This window comes from Nansenia antarctica (assembly GCF_963989245.1).
Source record: "Nansenia antarctica genome assembly, chromosome: 9".
Taxonomy (NCBI): Eukaryota; Metazoa; Chordata; class Actinopteri; order Argentiniformes; family Microstomatidae; genus Nansenia; species Nansenia antarctica.
Genome location: NC_137679.1, coordinates 8183324 through 8203267, shown reverse-complemented (window position 1 = coordinate 8203267; position 19944 = coordinate 8183324). Strand labels below are relative to the sequence as shown.

Below are 19944 nucleotides of genomic sequence, written 5' to 3'. Positions count from 1 at the left end.
GGCTCTTTAAGTCCTGTGTGTGTGTGTGTGTGTGTGTGTGTGTGTGTGTGTGTGTGTGTGTGTGTGTGTGTGCGTCACCTGTCACTATACAGTTCTTCAATTCACTGACTGGTGCATCAAAACAATAAAAACACAAATACAGAGTGAAAACATTCACAAAGAGTTTTCACGGTTTGACAAAAGTCCGTATTTAGAGACAGAGTGTTGCCGCGGTGACGAGCTGTCGCTGGTGGTTCCTGGCTCAGTACAGTAGGCCCATCTTAGAGGGGGGAGGGGGCGGAAGGACCTGCAGTCGTCCCCAATTCTCCATCATTTACATTATTCACATTTCTAGCATTCTGCAGACGCCTTTTTCATCCAAAGCGACTTTCAACAAATACGTTTTTTGGTAAGCTAAGTAAGCGAATCGTCTTATTCATCGGTCACGGTACGGAACGATGGGGTCGTTGGCAGTCACTGCGGCGGGCGCTAGAGGAACGAAGAACTCTACTCATCATCAGTCCTCGAGTGAGATGTTGTTGTGCAGCACTCGCTAGTCTGGACGGCTTTCAAAAAGGGGAAGCCAGAAAAGGCTCAAACGACTGGCGTAGGAAATATGGTGGAAACTCCCTCAAGCCCGTGCGTACACCAATCCTATACTTTTCCTAATCCATGTGGGGGGGGAATAAGTGTGCACCGCAGTTCAACCGAGTCATGAAAAAGGGTGGAGTGAGAAATGATTGAGACACTCAGGCGCTCGCTAGCAAGCACAGCAGCTTCAGTTCTTTTTCACTCTTGGTTCTGTTAGCTTTTTTAAGGTAGCTTCTCGACATAACTCAAGAGAAGGGTGGGGGGGGGGGAGAATTAGGACACTCTCTCACTCCTCTCTCTCTCTCTCTCTTTGTCTTTCTCTCTCATAATGGGCCACGGCCTGGAGCTAGGGCTACTGTATCAGCACAGCCTAGATAACTTTCATCTCAGGCCTTTGTGAAGGGAGGGAGGGAGGGAGGCGGAACAGGAAGGCCTAGTAATGGCCCGATGATTGTTACGCAAATATGATGTAGGTTCTCAACGCTGGGTGGCTGCTACTTTCAGATGAGAGAGAGAGAGAGACAGAGAGACAGAGACAGAGAGAGAGAGAGAGAGAGAGAGAGAGAGAGAGAGAGAGAGAGAGAGACACACACACACAGAGAGAGAGAGAGAGAGAGAGAGAGAGAGAGAGAGAGAGACAGAGAGAGAGAGAAGTGACTCACATTTCTCCTATCTTTCTGTGACATCTAGACGGCGACCTCATTTTTATCGACAGCGACGGTAGCCGCCGCCGTCGTCGTCAAACAGCCTGGCCGCTCTCCTCCTGAGACTCGAGACCGTCGGTGACGACGATGACAAAGGAAGTGAAGTGTTTATGCCACAGCGGTTTGCGGTCGAGGTGCAACAACACACCGGAAAAATCCGCTATGTATAGGAAAATCCACCTGGGAGACTGCGAGTTGGCCCCAGTTCCAATCCCACAATCCCCAGTGACGTCAGAGACAGTTGCTGCTACTAATTAACACATCATTACCGGGCGGTAATACCTACCCGTTACTAGTAGTTAGCGAGTAGTTACTAGCAACCGTCGTCTACGGCGTCTACTCTACAGTGACACAGCGCTCTTCCTGTGCGTACTATCTTTTGTTAGTCTGTTTGTTTCCTTTCTGTCTATCTGTTGTTTAGGGATTGTGCAAGAGTTTGTCTTGGCTTGTCTCAGAAGAACAGTTGGCCCACTTCTAGGTAAGATAGTTTTGTTTCCTGGCTTCTAACAAATGGTTCTAAGAAAACAGAGAGGAGAGAAAAACTGTGAAGCATTGGGGTACTGGTCGACGTGACTGACACTCCATGAAATGTTTTTGTTTTTATTACACAGTACACAAGCACTTAAACGCACATAAACGTGACATTAAGGTTACAATAGATAGATTGTACGGGGGGAGGGGTGGTAGAGGGGATGGAGGGGTCTTCAGGAGGGACAGTTAAGGTGTAGCCTGAAGAGATGGGTCTGTACAGGGGGGTAGTGGGGATGAGGAGGTCTTTAGGAGGGACAGTTAAGGTGTAGTTTGAAGAGATGGGTCTGTACAGGGGGGTAGTGGGGATTGGAGAGGTCTTTAGGAGGGACAGTTAAGGTGTAGCCTTTATAGATGGGTCTGTACAGGGGGGGTAGAGGGGATGGAGGGGTCTTCAGGAGGGACAGTTAAGGTGTAGCCTGAAGAGATGGGTCTGTACAGGGGGGTAGTGGGGATGAGGAGGTCTTTAGGAGGGACAGTTAAGGTGTAGCCTGAAGAGATGAGGTCTGTATAGGGGGGTAGAGGGGATGGAGAGGTCTTCAGGAGGGACAGTTAAGGTGTAGCCTGAAGAGATGGGTCTGTACAGGGGGGGTAGAGGGGATGGAGGGGTCTCTAGGAGGGACAGTTAAGGTGTAGCCTGAAGAGATGGGTCTGTACAGGGGGGTAGTGGGGATGAGGAGGTCTTTAGGAGGGACAGTTAAGGTGTAGCCTGAAGAGATGAGGTCTGTATAGGGGGGTAGAGGGGATGAGGAGGTCTTCAGGAGGGACAGTTAAGGTGTAGCCTGAAAAGATGGTAATTCTCATTGGCTCCAAATTCACACTCACCAAGCACCCCAGTTTCACCCTCAACATAGACAACTCCTTGGTTTCCCCCTCCCCCCAGGTTAAGAGTCTGGGTGTCGTCCTCGACAGCACCCTTTCATTCCACTCCCACGTCAACAACACCATCCGGTCTGCTTACTTCCATCTACGTAATATCAACCGCCTCCGCCCTTCACTCACTCCCAACAGCGCCGCAATCCTGGTCCACTCCCTCGTCACTTCCCGCCTAGATTACTGTAACTCCCTTCTCTTTGGTCTCCCCCACAAACTCCTCCACAAGATCCAACTGGTCCAGAACGCTGCTGCCCGTATTGTCACCAGAACCCCTGTCATCAGTCACATCACCCCCATTCTACACCAACTCCACTGGCTCCCCATCAAACACCGCATCGACTACAAAATCCTTCTCCACACTTTCAAGGCCATCCATAACCTCGCCCCTCCATACCTGTCCGACCTCCTCCACATCAACATTCCCACCCGGTCCCTCAGGTCTGCCTCCTCCATCAACCTGACCGTCCCCCCAGCCCGTCTGTCCACCATGGGGTTTAGAGCCTTCAGCCGCTCCGCCCCTCGCCTCTGGAACTCCCTCCCCCCCGACATCAGGAACATTGACTCTATCATCTCATTTAAAACCCACCTCAAAACCCACCTGTTTACGCAGGCGTATCCCTGTTGATTTGCTTTTCCCGTGCTGCTCTGCTGCTGGCTATGTTTTATACTGTATGTTTCTATGTATTTTGTGTTTTGAATTTTGTGGCTGTTTTTAGATTTGTTGTTGTACGGCGACCTTGAGTGCCATGAAAGGCGCCATATAAATAAAATGTATTGTCTGTACAGGGGGGTAGAGGGGATGGAGAGGTCTTTAGGAGGGACAGTTAAGGTGTAGCCTTTATAGATGGGTTTGTACAGGGGGTAGAGGGGATGGAGGGGTCTTCAGGAGGGACAGTTAAGGTGTAGCCTGAAGAGATGGGTCTGTACAGGGGGGTAGTGGGGATGAGGAGGTCTTTAGGAGGGACAGTTAAGGTGTAGCCTGAAGAGATGGGTCTGTACAGGGGGGTAGAGGGGCTGGAGGGGTCTTTAGGAGGGACAGTTAAGGTGTAGCCTGAAGAGATGGACAGGGGGGGTAGAAGGGATGTAGGGGGGGGTAGAAGGGATGGAGAGGTCTTTAGGAGGGACAGTTAAGGTGTAGCTTGAAGAGATGGGTCTGTACAGGGGGGTAGTGGGGATGGAGGGGTCTTTAGGAGGGACAGTTAAGGTGTAGCCTGAAGAGATGGGTCTGTACATGCGCACCGCTGTGACACACGGGCCTGGAGTTCACAGTCTCATTTCATTACTTGATCGTCTATGTTTCTTACTGTGTTTTTTCTTTTTTGGGGTTACATTTAGCAGACGCTGTTATCCAAAGCGACTTACAACAAGTACATTTGTCTAAAGTAAGTGAATCATCTATACATCAGCAATCATAAGATAACATCTAGGCTAGGGACAGGCGCCATTGGCAGTCACAATGCTAGAGGAAGGAAGGATTACTTTTTTTTTCTTCTCTTACTAACAGTAGAGTAGAGGAACTGTACAGAGGGGTAGTGGGGGATAAGGACGTCTTATTATTTATAATAAATATAATAGAGGTTAAACGGTACACGTATTCAAACTGAAACTTTTCGGTATGGGTCTTTTGTTTCGGTTGCGCGAGTGTACCGAACGAATGCCGGCGTTGTTTTAACCGCTGCACATGCAGAACTTTTTGGTGTGTTGGACCTTAATGGTACTGGTAATCTTAGCCAGTACATACGCACACACATAAACTAGAGTGTGAAGTTCCTCCAGCATCCCTTCAGTCTCCTGTTTGGGAAAATGATGGTTTCTCAGTTACCTCCAATGATGATGGACAAAGACAGGTGGAATGGGTCAAAGCTGTATGCCGGCGTTGTTCAACTGTGATGGGGTATGTCGGCTGGCTGTACATCGAACTTGCTCACTCGTTTGAGACGGCATCACCCGAATGTGAACAACAACACAGGTTCAAGAGTGAAGTGCAAACCCACTTCCCCATGGCATTTAAACAGCCACTCGCTAACAATTTAGAACCAGGCCAAAGCAATAACAAACACCATAGGTGTTTTTATAGCAGCGGATATGTGACCATACACCATTGTCGGGAACACAGGTTTTAAACACCTGTTGAAAGTAATTATGCCTCGTTATGTAGTTCCCTCTCCTCCGCATTTCAGCCAGCAAATCATACCAGCCCTTTATAAACACAAACTACAGTTGTCCACGGCTTATATATTTATTTTATTATATATTTTTATTTTATTTGAGAGAATATTTATTTTGATTTACTCTTCAGGAAATTGTACTTTTTTATAAGTAGGTTGCAGACAGATTTTTTTTTTTTTAAGAAAGACCCATGTTTGTTCAGTAAACTGTTTAATAATAAAAAAAATTAAAGCAATTTTATGTTTGCTGATCATTTTTATCCTGCTGTACCGAAAATATAACGAACCGTGACTTAAAAACCGACTTACGTAACGAACCGTGATTTTTGTGTACCGTTACGCCCCTAACATATGTTATAGCCCCCAGAGTCTACCTTTAACCAATGCCTGTAGCCTGACATAATAATATATATACCCAAAGCGACTTACTTACATTACAGTGCATACATTTTTCAGTATATAGGGTCCCAGCGGGAATCGAACCCACCACGGCTTAGCGTACTTAGCGCAATACTCAACTGATACCAACTGAGCCACAGAGGACCACAGAGGACCACAGAGGACCACTGGTGACATTGTGGTGATTGTGAAGAGGACTGCTCTTGAGACAGTCTGGCTGTCGGGCACACACAGGCACACACAGTGCTTAATCACTGCAACACGCTGTCACAGGTCTCCCTGCTGACGCTGTTCACCTGGTCTCTATAGAGAACCAGGTCCTCAGCCTCTCTATAGAGAACCAGGTCCTCAGCCCGAGAGAGACATCGCTTTTTTAAAATTATTTTTTTACAATTTGTTTATTGAAGATTTTCCCTTTTTATACAGAAGTACATCAAGATACAGTTTAAACGTGCGATTCACCCACAAAACCCTCCCACCCATCCCTTTCCTTTTACTGGTTAAGAGCAAGGTAAGATAGTAGTAACTATATATATATATATAAAAATAAATCAAGAGAATATTGAAAGCCGTTATCTGAGAGACATCTCTTCTAGAGTCATAATAATAATAATAATAATAATAACTTTTATTTGTATAGCGCTTTTCCTGCAAACGTTGCAGCTCAAAGTGCTCCAATTATTATATATTCCTATTTGAATTATTTAGTCATTTAAAGGCAATATTAAAAAGATGGGTTTTTAGTCTTGACTTGAACATATTTGCTGAGGTTGCGTCCCTAATGTAAACTGGCAGTGCATTCCTCAATTTGGGTGCAAAAAATAAGAATGCAGCCTCACCAAATCTCTTCTTTTGTACAAACCAGCATCAGAAGAGTAGGAATAAAGGTTTCATATACTGCAGTCTCTCGTAGCTAAACCTCTAAGTAGGCCTAAACTGTCAGGTAGCTGGTCAAAATGGAGTCCAAATGTATCCAGTAGTTGATAGGATAGTCTCTCATTTTATAGCCAACCCTCTAAATCATATTGTTCTCTCAAGCTCCTTTGGCGGTCTGGAGGAGAATTTTAGATTAGCCAATCTGGCTTGGATTGAACCTGGACGCAGAGCGATGGAAGAACGCGCTCGCAATTTCATTGGATGTTAACATTCCAAGAACCCTCCCTCGCCCAACAAGCCGGTAGATTATTTCAAACTGAGTTCCACCACTTTGTAGCAACTTTCTGCTAAATGATTTCTACCAGGCTTTCTGAACTAGGAAGGTCTGGTCTCAACAAGGTTATGTATACAGTAAATAAACATGACAACAGCTCAAGTGGAATGGGCTAGATGAAAAAATGAAGGAAAGCAGAAATATTGCTCTATTTAAAAAAAAAATATATTAAAGGAATGATATTCACTAACTACCAAAATTACGAAAGGGAAGGTGACTGTTGTTAATCTTCTGGATTCTAAACTGTGGTTTTCTTTGTCTTTTTCTTTCGTATTACATTGCGGATAGATACTGATGTTTGTTATTTATTTATTTTGTGTTGTTTCAGTAATAAGAATGGAAAATTATGTTTATTTATTTATTTTGTGTTGTTTCAATATTAAGAATGGAAAAAATTATTAGTACTGTGGATACTGTAATTTATGTATTAAGTAATGGATTATATAATGTAAGTATTATTGTTCTCACTTGGAAGTGACGGATAGGGGTAGGACATGATAAGCTTAGGATTCATCCTACTCCCTTTCGAACAGTGATACCTGTACTTTTCGTTCTTATTTTTTATTTTTAAATCATGTTCGAAAATAAAGATTCATTCATTCATTCAAGTCTGACCACACAGACAGACCATTCAGACGTCAGCGTGACTGATGCGTCGGGCCTCCTGTCTCCTTAGCCACAGTCAACGACACCTCTGTTAGTCACGCACCGCTGGACACCCACTGGGCATCTGTTGGGCCTATCACACACTCTGTTACTGAGAGAGACTGGCTAGGACACCCATCGCAGACCCCTTGTTGACTGAACGAGACCTATCAGAGGTCTGGTTGTTGCTGATAGAGGATAGTTAAGACACCAAATCAAAGGCCTTGTTTCTGAAAGAGACTGGCTAGGACACTCACCAGAGCCCTCTGTTACTGAGGGAGACCTATCAGAGGCCCTGTTACTGATGAACACTAGCTAGGACAGCGATCACAGACCCTGTTACTGAGGTAGACCTATCACAGACCCTGTTACTGAGGTAGACCTATCACAGACCCTGTTACTGAGGTAGACCTATCACAGACCCTGTTACTGAGGTAGACCCATCACAGACCCTGTTACTGAGGTAGACCACTTAGGACGACCAGAGGCCATGGTACTGGAGGAGACAAGCTAGGGTCATGGAGGAGACAAGCTAGGGTCATGGAGGACGCAGGTTGGTGCAGTGGAAAAACAGCGTCTTGTTATGGCACTACTACTACTACTACTGCTACTACTGCTACTAGTAGTACTCCTCCTCCTCCTCCTCCTACTACTACTCCTACTACTAAAGGGTCTCATGTCAGGAAGAAAATAGTGCAGAGAGAGAGAGACAGAGAGAGAGAGAGAGAGAGAGAGAGAGAGAGAGAGAGAGACAGAGACAGAGACAGAAAGACATTATGGCATATGGGTGTAAACAAAGTGTACGCGTTTTAAACACACAATGGCGGAGCCTAGTCCAGCTATTACGCATCTCGTAAACATAAGAGAGACACAGAGAGACATTATGACGCACGGGTGTATGGAGAGACATTAACTCCACGTGCCCACCAACCAACCAGTCAACATCTTCTAGACAGCGACTGTCCACTAACCCCTAAAACCTTACTAGGCCACCATGGAGACAGACACAGGCAGGGATAGTCATACCTGGAGGGGGTGGTGGGGGGAGGGTGTTGACACTATGGCTGCAACCATAGCCTACCACTCTGACAGCGAATCAGATAAGCCACAGCAGAGATACAAATATTGACCAAGTTGGGTTTCTCTATCAAACAAGATGCTATCTCAATATGACACCGACCAGGATGCAGAAAGGGATACACGAGATACTACAGCCGGGCTATTGTTGGCGCGGAGGAGCTAAAGGTGAGAAGAGGGTTAGCATACAGGGGGATAGCACACGTGTTTACACTGTTATACAGACTACCGGGGATGGGTGTTTTTTTTTTCTTCTTCAAAGCGACCGACCTTTAGTAACCTCGTGAGTATTGAACCGCAGTGACGTGAGGATATGTAAATGACGGTGTATCAGCTAAACCCTGCGACGATAAAAATGGTACAACACTGTAGGCCTACATCCAACCGCCCCAGTCTTTACTGCTATCAGTGCCACCACCATCACCCCCACTGTTTTTAGGTTAAGGGTTAGACAGACGACAAACAAACAATAGAATAGTCTAGAATATCATCCACGTTTGTTATACTGTTAAGAGTCTAGCCTAGGGCTATAGCCTAATACACTACGGGCCGGTTTCACAGACAAGGCTTAAGCCTAATCCTAGACTAAAAAACATCTTCAATGGAGATTTTACATTGAAAGTGTGATTTAGTCCAGGACTAGGCTTAAGCCTTGTCTCTGAAACCAGCCCTTAGTGAGCTTAGAATTATAAGGTTCTATCTCCGTTTAGGGTAGTTCGGAGATATTGAGCGTCAAAGTTTTTACATTCCATTATGTTTCGTGAGATGGAACCTTTGGATTTTATGAATTAGCTACTAACTCAAAAATGTCAACATTTAAAAAAATTAACACCACACAGGCATTAATAAACACCTAATGGATCAGATTATGTAAAAAAAAACTACATTTTGGCAAAAATGGAGATAGAACCTTAATAATAATTCTAACGTCACGACTAGTTGCCACAATTTCCCTCGCACTCAGCGAGGCCTCCTCTGCGCTGTACAGTAGATAGATGAGTTCGTTCACATGACTGCAGTGTTTTCCCATTAATTAACCTAGGCTGAGGCGGGCCGCCACGGTTCTAATTCGGTCGGCCACGGTCTTAATTTGAACGGCCACGGTTTCACAAAGAACCCCGAAAATAGAGCATTCTCATAATAACATAAAGGATCTCTGGCGTTTGTGTTTTCTTTTTTGCACGCTCGCTCGCTCACTCACTCACACACTTTAGACGACTTGTAGGCCTATATTTCAGTGCCGGGGAGGCTGGGAAGGGAAGAGCGAGACACTTAAAAAAAAGTGTCTGGGAGAAGAAGCACACTCACACTCTGGATCAGGGCGGCGTGAGAACATGTACGGCGGCGGGCGGCTGTGTTGCTATGTAAGCTAATGGTTGCCAGGGAAAGTGAAAGAATCATCACCACCACCACCACATCAGCCCCACCACAACCATGTTCACACTGGGGATTTTGGGCTTTGACCATTTTGTGAACTGCATTAAACTACTGTCTCCTTTACCATGCTTTGTGTCTGTGTCTGGTGTGTGTGTGTGTGTGTGTGTGTGTGTGTGTGTGTGTGTGTGTGTGTGTGTGTGTGTGTGTGTGTGTGTGTGTGTGTGTCTGTGTGTGTGAGACTTCTTTGCTGTGTCATCAACATTCATATCTGTACAATGTGTTTATGATTAAATTGTTTACTAGAGCACAAAATTGTTTACAAGAGCACAAAGTTCGTCATAGAGCTGGTTTCTCTATGTTTTAAGTCTTAATGTTGCTCTCAAAGTGCACCACATTGATGCAGTTAGCTTTAAAATGTACAGCCCCCCCGCCCGGACCCCCATAGAGGGGGTCCACCCACCCACCACAGTCTCACAAAACCCCGTGGGAAACACTGGCAGACGTTATTACTGTCGGTAGAAAGTCCAATTGCCTCTGAGAAGGCGTGTTGATAAAACAAAGCCCTAAACCTACTGGCAATAGTGGCCATACAAAAACAATGCATAACAGCAACACCTAACTAGTGTTTGTAATGTGATGTATAAAAGAAAATAATAATAATAATAAAAAAGTGGTCGTAAAAATGTGATATGTGATTGTGTCTACTCTACGGGTTATTAAACCAGAATGTATTGAGGTGTGAAGCTATTTTTTAAGAGATCACGACAACAACATTGTTACTATTATTATTGTCACAATTATTGAGCAAACAGTCAGTCTAATTATAAGCCAATACTACCACTACTACTACCACTATTACTACTACTACTACTACTAATAATAATAATAATAATAATAATAATAATAATAATAATAATAATAATGTTATTCTTATGAATGTAATTATCAATACATACTTCTTACAGATAAGTCTTTGTGTACTGCTTTGATATACAAGTTGGATAGATGTATACAACGTTTAGAATAGATCATTCTATTTATAACCCTTTGGAAGCCCAGACTGTGTGATTTTACAGGACACACTCACTATTCTAGCTGATAGGAACTGCAAACCAAGGAGGAGGAAGAGGCATAGGAAACTGTTGCGAGTTTCAACAGCAGGCCCAGTCCAACAGCTTCCATATCCACCTTAGCATAGAAAATGTCCCCCCCAATATGCTTGGCGTAGTGTGCCTAATCGATCTCCCAGTCAGACGGTGCTTCACACAACAACGTGGAATACACATCGGAGTGTTTTGTGACACGATTGCATGTTTTGAGTAACAAAATACCGCCCGTTATCTTCGACGACAACCCCGTGAAACAGTCGACCCCCCCTCTCTCTCTCTTCTCAATGTCCCACCTCGGACACACGACTCACATATCAATGATATCATGAATGTTTTATGCAACACACACACACACACACACACACACACACACACACACACACACATCAGGCTATGAAGTCGTAGTAGAGATATGGAAGAAGGCCTTTACAGATCACCTATATACAGATGGAGGAATTATTAGGCAGAGAACATTGGGAGATCGGAGAGGAGGACATGGAGGTGTAGCGACGGTCGTAGAGGGGAAGGGGGAAGCGATAGCAACAATGTTGCGATTTTATGACCAGCTGAGCGAAATGAGGACACGATGGATGGAAGCGCAACAAAGGAAATAAGATACACGTTGTTGCACGTTGTATGTTGCATGGCCCCGAAACTACGTCAATGATCGTCTGCTCGTAATCGGGTGGAACACAGATGGGGAAATAACAGTTAATACCCACTACATACCCAGCCATCACCGGCTTGTCTCGAGACATCTTAAGACACATTTGTCTTATTTTGGTTAATTAAGACATCTTAAGACATCTCAAGACAAGGTGATGGCTGGGTTGGGTATGTATATTAAGATATATTTTAAAAAGCAAACATGACGTGATGTAGGCTAGAAAATACTGTACACGGGAAATAGATCACTACTCACCGTTGCGGAGGCCAGGCTGCTGTCCGTCAGGGTGAGGTGGTGCGGCTCCCATCGCCGTAGGAACTTGGAGGTGAGGATCTTGCTGAGGAAGGTCCGGGGGTGTTTGACCACGCACACCTGGATGTCCCCCTCCTGCAGGAGCTTGTATCGCATCCCGCTGCCGCCGCAGTGGAGCAGGGTCCTCTTGCCCCCGGGCCCCCCGGCGCCCAGCTTGTTGTTGTTGTTGCCCTCCGGAGGGTGAGGAGGAGGGTGGTTGGCGGACATCTCCCCCCCCAGCAGGGGCTTGCTCTCCTCGGAGGGGTAGAACTGGTTGTTGTGGAGCTCGTTGCCTCCGCCGCTGCTGCTGTTAAAATCCATGTTGAACAACAAAACGTCGGAACAAACAATTTTGTTTTTTTAAAACAATGAAATAATAATAATAATAATTTAAAAAATAACTGATGATTAATAGGATCAGGAAAAAAGAAGAAAAAAGGCCCGTATAGCTATAAAAGAAAAGCCACTGAGGTTGTGTGTGTGTGTGGAGGGTTGAAGCCCAGGCGAGCTACCGTGGTGCTACGAGCTCGATTGTTATACGAGTGTTGCTGCGGGGGGAGAAGAAGAAAAAACGACACGGCGAAGATACCGATCCAAACGCCATCAATGCATGGGTCTTTTTTATCTATATCTCAGGACGGAATAAGAAGTGAAAATGAAAATATCGAGTATGGGGCAGGGCAGATTAATCCTTCATCCCCCGCACACAATACCCAGTGAATTGTCTCTACTGTCTATCGCGTATATCGCTCTCCCCCCCTACCCCCCCCAGCGAGCTATTCAATATGTTCGGGCCATGGCTGTATCCAGTCCCCCAGTCCGAATACAATAATCCACAGATTGAACAACATACAAAAGAAAATCAAGTAATCTCGGATTTACAAAAAAAAAGACCACCGCGATCCCACGACGTGCGACGTGTTTCTCCGGGTGTTGTGTGTTAGAATAGGTTCATTGGCACGGTTCCTTGTTTTTTTTTCTGTTTTTTTCGCTCTTTTCCCCTATCTTCGTGAAAGGGACCAAAGCACTCCGCACAGAGCCTCTCTGATTGGTCGCTTCTCGTTCATGTGACACGGCCGTGACGTCAATGGGGTAGGCGAGCGGATGCGCTGTCAGGGTTGCCAGATCGGGCGGGTTCCCGCAGCGAATGGGGCTGCTTTTGATCACACTGGGGCCGAAAAATAAATAAAAATATTGGCCGGTTGGGCTGGATAAATAGCATTCAGGCGGTATCAAAATGTCAGTGCCTGAAAGTTACAAAATGCGTGAAGTTGAAACACACACCCTAGTAGCTACATACAATGTGCAGTTTTTTAAAAATTATTTTACAAACATCATTGGCAACAGACATACAGTTTAGGGGGCAGGAGATGGGCACCTGCCCAAAAGTAATTACCGGTTTTCTGACAATAAAGGTTTTGGGCTGGTTTTTAGTGGATTAAGCGGTTTTTAGACTGTGGTTAGGCTGGAAATCGTCAATCCCATCTGGCAACCCTGGATGCGCTGTGCGTCTTTCGACTTCGACTGTCTGCCTGCGCGGTAGGAGGGCACGGTCCCCCTCAGCACACACACACACAGAAAATGGAGTAGGGCTTCAACATGTCAATTTTCTCTCTCGTCTAAAGCGCTTTACAGCACACCGTCGCTTCCGTTTGTGTTTAGAAACCCATCTGCAGCGCCTGACACGAAAATCAATTGAAGGGCAACTCAATAACTGTTGCTGGGGGGATCGACACAGATTGCTTGAGTGAACAAGATAGGACACTGCTGGTAGCTGTGTGACAATAATAGCTCCGTTTGATATGAGGAAATGAAGCATATAACCCAATACACCACCCTTGTGATTTTACCGGTCTCTCAGTGGAGGCTGGTGGAGGTAGAAATCAGAGGACGGGCTCATTGTCATGCATGGGAATAAGAAGTGGTACACGTGTTTGATACCATTCCTCATTCCATCCCATGCATTGCGATGAGCCCATCCTCCGATTTCTACCTCCACCAGCCTCCCCTGTTATACAAGTAGGTATTTCACCCCCCCCCCCCCCTCAAGAGCTTACACCACTAGAGACCGATGGGAAGATAAAGTGACGACACCTCCAAAGATGCAGTCATACATGTAATAATACGTACTGTACATCAGGGGAGGCTGGTGGAGGTAGAAATCGGAGGACGGGCTCTTCGTAATGCATGGAACGGAGGACTATCAAACAAGTGTGTACTGTATAACTGTAGGCGACTGTGTTCCTTCGAGGGTCGTGTTTGAAACCATTCCCGGTTCCGTTCCATCCATTACAATGAGCCTGTCCTCCTGATTTCTACCTCCACCGGTGCGCATAGTCATCAAAACACCGGTGACACATTGGAACGTGGGATTGCAGCATCCTTTTCAATGGTAAATAGAAGATGATGTCAACAGGGACATTCTGAGATGGGTATATAGACACACAACGTAGGTCTACATCACCGGTAAGGTCTTATAAGTTAAATAAGATTCTCGTATTTCACAATGGTTACCCACACCGTCACTATAGTCGTTCTAGGAACTCTACTGTCAGTGGCTTATTGACCCCCCTATCCCTTGACGCACACACACGCACGCACACTCATTCACACACACACAGACACACACACTCATTCACACACACGCAAGGACACACACACAATCATTCACACACACGGACACACACACTCATTCACACACGCACGGACACACACACACACACACACACACTCATTCACACACACGCACACTCATCACACACACTCAGTCTCACACACACACACTCATTCACACTCAAGCACACTCATTCGCACTCACGCACACTCATGCACACTCACGCACCCAACTTCCCCCCCCACTCTGCATCAGTGTGACCTGACCTCATCTGACTCTATGAAACCATTCTCTGAAGCATCAGTTCCTTCCTGTACGTGACAACTTCCTGTCCTAGTTCAACTGTTGTTAGTTTAAGTGCATGTTGCAGTAGCTTGGTGGCAGTTCAACTCAATTCAACCCCTGGAAAGTATATATGTTGTAGTATAGAAAGCTAACTGTCACAACTCGTGACATTTTTCCAAAAAGAACCGTAACCATAACAACATCAAATGCCCCTAGTTCTCTAAATGTCTCCAGTGTTTCCTCCAGGATTTTTCACATTAGTGGCGGAGTGTTCTTTTTTCGCGCGCGTAGCGTATGCAACACGCACTGGCGCTCAATACAAAGACGTAATTTCACCGAAAAATAGAGGGTGGCAACATTTAAAAAAAATTTGCCCTGTTTACCCGTACCTCCGCCGTTCTGTTTGTGGTGATTTGGGAGGCATCATGCTGACCTGAAGGTAGTACTACCCAAGTTCTATCAGCATGTGCAACAAGAGGAGAAAAAACACTGGACAAGGTATACACCAACATCAAGCTGGCTTACAAGGCTAGACCGCTAGCTCATCTAGGCATGTCTGACCACGTGTCAATCCTCCTGATCCCAGCCTACACTCCCATGAGGAAAAGTGCTCCCATCACCACTAAGACTGTCAGAACCTGGCCGGCAGGGTCCGCTCCACTGCAGATCTGCCAGAATGACACCTCATGGCAGGAATATGGTCGGTTCTGAATAGTGAACTGCAACAACTCAGCCACCGTGGACAAACGTGTCCGGGTCTACCCCAACACGAAGCCATGGATGACTGTGAAGGTCCAAAAACTGCTCAAGGAGAGGGATTACGCCTTCTCAGCGAAGGACACACTGCTGTACAGCACCACCAGGGCTAACCTAAAGCGTGGCATCCGGGAGGCCAAGGCAGACCACAGAGAGAAGATTGAGGAATGCTTCCTGAGCAACGACTCCAGGCGGGTGTGGCACGGGGTTCAGCACATGACAAACTTCAGAGCCAACAGGCTCACAGCCGCGGAGGACGACCCCCTGCTGGCGGAAAAGCTGAACTCCTTCTACGCCCGGTTCGACGAGGGGCGAACGGAGGTAACCACAACACAAACACCACTCTCTCCAGCTCTCAGCAGCCTCACCCTCACAGAGCATGAAGTGAGACGCGTGCTGAAGGCGGTGGACCCCAGAAAAGCCTCAGGGCCGGATGGCGTCCTGGGACGGGTGCTGAGGGACTGCGCCGACCAGCTGGCCGGGGTTTTCACCAACATCTTCAACCAGTCCCTGTCCCAGGCCACCATCCCACCCTGCCTGAAAACCTCAACTATCATCCCAGTCCCGAAGAAAAGCACGGTGAGCTGCCTAAACGACTACCGCCCGGTGGCACTCACACCAATCATCATGAAGTGCTTCGAGAAACTAGTCCGGGCCCACATAGTCACACGCCTCCCGCCCAACCTGGATCCATACCAGTTCGCCTACAGAGCCCACAGGTCCACAGAGGACGCCATCGCGACGACTCTCCACTCCACTCTATCCCACCTGGAGAGGGGGAACAGCTACGCGAGACTGCTCTTTGTGGACTTCAGCTCTGCCTTCAACACCATCCTTCCAGACAGGCTAGTGACCAAACTACTAGACCTGGGACTATCACACTCTATCTGTGCATGGATCAAGGACTTCCTGTCTGACCGCCCCCAGAGGGTGCGGGTGGGCTCCCACACCTCCACAGCCCTCAGACTCAGCACTGGGTCCCCCCAGGGCTGCGTGCTAAGCCCATCCTCTACAACCTCTACACCTACGACTTCACCCCCATCCACCCCAGCAACTCCATCGTAAAGTTTGCAGACGACACCACCGTGGTGGGCTGCATCTCGGGGGGGGGGGACGAGGCGGCGTACAGGGATGAGGTGGAGCAGCTGGGCAAGCTGTGCAAGGTTAACAACCTGCTGCTGAACCAGTCAAAGACCCAGGAAATCATCGTGGACTTCAGGAGGAAAAAATCTGAGGTCCAGCCCCTGCTCGTCGATGGAGGGAGCGTGGAGAGAGTCTCAACCCTCCGATTCCTGGGGGTGCACATACAGGATGACCTGTCCTGGAAGACCAACACAGCAGCCATCATCAAGAAGGCACAACAGCGGCTCTACTTCCTGAGAGTCCTCAGGAAAAACCACATCAGACAGGAGCTGCTTGTGACCTTCTACCGCTGCAGAGTGGAGAGCATCCTCACCTACTGAATCTGTGTGTGGTTCTCCAGCTGCACAGCCGCAGAGAGGAATGCGCTACAGAGAGTCGTGAGATCGGCCCAGAAGATCACCGGCGCCCCCCTCCCCTCTCTGGAAGAGCTGTACAACACACGCTGCCTCAGGAAGGCCTCCAAGATCTCCAGAGACCCATCCCACCCTGGGAACGAACACTTTGTTCGGCTGCCCTCGGACAGGCGGTTCAGGACCATGTTCGCAAGGACAAATAGACTGAAGCTCAGCTTCTACCCCAGGGCCATTCAGGCCCTGAACACAGCAAAGACCTAGGTTCTAGGCCCTGGACAATCTAGACAATTTGATGGCAGCTACTAGATTGTAATCAAGTGCAATACTGAAACACAACTGTGAACATTTCAAACCTGCAAACTGCGACACTTTAAATGAATGTGCAATAACACTATGTGCAATATGACAACCCTCAGGTACATAAGGTTCAGAGATAGAAAATGTTAGAATAGGTATAGCATAGCATAGAGTACAGCACAGTGTTTTATTTGTATAGTATAGTATAGTGGATAGTGTACATAGCCTTTATTTATGTAAACCAGCTCTTTTCCCTTCTTGTTTTTAGTATTTTTTCCTAGCACCAGGGGAGCCCCCCCTCCCAAATTTCGTTGTATGGTACCTGTACTATATCAATGACAATAAATAAAGACCATAGATTATTTTTGCCCCGCGCATATTGCCCTGTAATTAGACCACGCGACCACAGCTCCGAGGTGTCTCTTATTGTCCAAATGTTCCCTGAATTTTAGCTGCATGTTTTTCCAGCATGTAAATCCGTTGTCAATAAAAATTCGACTCCCCTTCTTTCCCCCTGCCAATACTGTGTCGTTTGTGACATTTACCAACGTTTATGCTATCAATAGTTCGAAGCTAGCGTTAGATGCGAGGCTGCTCTGGAACATTATTTGTTTCACAAAATAGCCTGATTTAGTTGAACATGAACATCAGAGACTAGACTACATTACGAATGTTCATTTAAAATACTCTATAGTGAGCACTGGTATAAGAACATGAACCAGAGAACAGCAGTAAATGCAAGAACCCAAGGTCGTCGCTGATGATGTTGCATTTTCGATTAGGATACGCTTACGGGATTAAAGGGACGGGCGACGGGCGAAGAGAGAGGGAAGGGATTTCCAGAAATCGAAATGTCCCGCTAAATTCGGACCAATCACAAAACTGTTTTGCAAGCGTGTCGCCGACGAGGTTAATTGCAACATTGTAACATATTGTAACTTACTACATCCTAAATCGGAACGAAATGTAGGTCTGAAAGCGGCCTAAACTAGCTTCAATCTGATTTTTTTTCTGTTCTCCGGTCATAAAGTGGACTGAATAAATTAGTGGCGGAGAAAATGTATTCGTGGCAGCCCGCCACGAATAAATGCATATAGAGGAAACACTGTGTCTCCCCACTCTGCTCCACCTCACCAGCTGTTTCTCTCTGAGGTGATTTTAGAGTGTTTCAGTAAAAATGCTTCCTGTCACACCGACCGGTCATCTTCCAGTAACTGACTTGTCATGTGTTGGGTGAAGTCGTTTCGAGGTAGTGAATGACTTAATCATTGTAGCTTTACCCAGCACCCCCAGCCACGGTCTGTTTGATCCCCTACCATCAGAGACTCAGGAAGTACAGGATCCTCAGGTCCCGTACCAGCAGACTCCAGAACAGCTTCTTTCACAGAGCTGTCACGCTGATAAACAATCACCCCCCCCTTCACACACTCTGCTGAACAACCCCCCCACCTCTCACATGGGGTACATTGACAATGACTCTCAGTATCATGGTCATGTTTTATATCATGTTCTTATATCACTATTTGCACTTCTGGTTAGATGCTAAACTGCATTTCGTTGTCTGGTACTTGCACTCTGCAATGACAATAACATTTTATCTAAATCTAAATCTACGTAAATCTTAAGTTTGACAAACTATATTTCTTTCAGGGGGGGGGGGGACGACGACTTTGGTGTAGTTTGAGGTTTTCCCTTGTAAAGTAACTGGTCATTTAGTTCAAAACGTGTTCAGAGTAGCTTCAGGGTCAGGGACCATACAGGTTTGCTGTACCAGACACAGGTTAAACCTACTACACTACACCAAGGACCGGTTGGTCAGACAGGCTTAAGCCTAGCCCTGGACTAAATGAAGAAGAAGAAGAAGAAGAAGGTTCAACCCTTGTCATTGCACAATGAGTGCAACAAACAGGGACATTCTGAGATGGGTATATAGACACATAACGTAGGTCTACATCACCGGAAAGGTCTTCAGATTCTCATATTTCACAATGGTTACCCACACCGTCACTATAGTCGTTCTAGGAACTCAACTGGCAGTGGCTTAGTGGCCCCCCTATCCCTTGACGCACACACACGCACGCACACTCATGCACACCCATTCACACTCGCACACGCACGCACACTCATTCCCACACACGCACGGACACACACACACACTCGCACACGCATGCACACTCATTCACACTCACGCACACGCGCCCAACTTCCCCCCCGCTCTGCATCAGTGTGACCTGACCTCATCTGACTCTATGAAACCATTCTCTGAAGCATCAGTTCCTTCCTGTACGTGACAACTTCCTGCCCTAGTTCCTAGTTCAACTGTTAGTTTAAAATGTATTTTATGTTCCAGACAAGAGGGGTCAGAGCCATAGAAGGAGACCCCTGGAGCAATCAGGGGTTCATTGCCTCGCTCGAGGACACCTCGACACGTGGCCAGCCTGGGTTCGAACCCGCCGACCTTGTGATCATTAGACGTCAGCAACATTTGTACGTGTGTGGTGTGTGTGTGTGTGTGTGTCCTCCCATGGCAGGGGCCCGGGGCTGTGTACCGTACAGCAGGGAGCCCTCAGGTACGCAGCCCAGGTGAGGCTCAGCGGCGTCATGGCGTCATGCAGTATCTTAGGCACCCCGGGTGCGGCGTCTCCCGGGTAAACAACGACATCGTCAACAACAATGTTCCGCGGTTCTGCCGCAGCCGTAGCCGCCGGCTGTTTCCCCCCCCGGCTCCCGCTGGGAACGACGGAGCCGTTTCTTTCCATTCCACACCCACACTCATTATTACCAAACCTCCGACCACAACAACGCAGCCCAGAAGAGACACTAAGAGACTATTGTTCAATCGCGGGCGACATTTGCAACACACCTCTGTTGTCAC

The 19944-nt window shown here is 46.9% G+C and overlaps 1 protein-coding gene across 1 annotated transcript in view; it reads right to left on the bottom strand.

Moving 5' to 3' along the window:
* The window catches only part of cmip (c-Maf inducing protein), a gene marked incomplete at both ends in the record, with an annotated part of 43540 nt that extends 31598 nt beyond the window's left edge, over nt 1-11942 (bottom strand). Inside the window, 1 exon segment of the mRNA XM_080539939.1 lies at nt 11586-11942. Coding sequence (XP_080396065.1) covers nt 11586-11942 — 357 coding nt within the window.
* Between the last annotated feature and the right edge of the window lie 8002 nt (nt 11943-19944).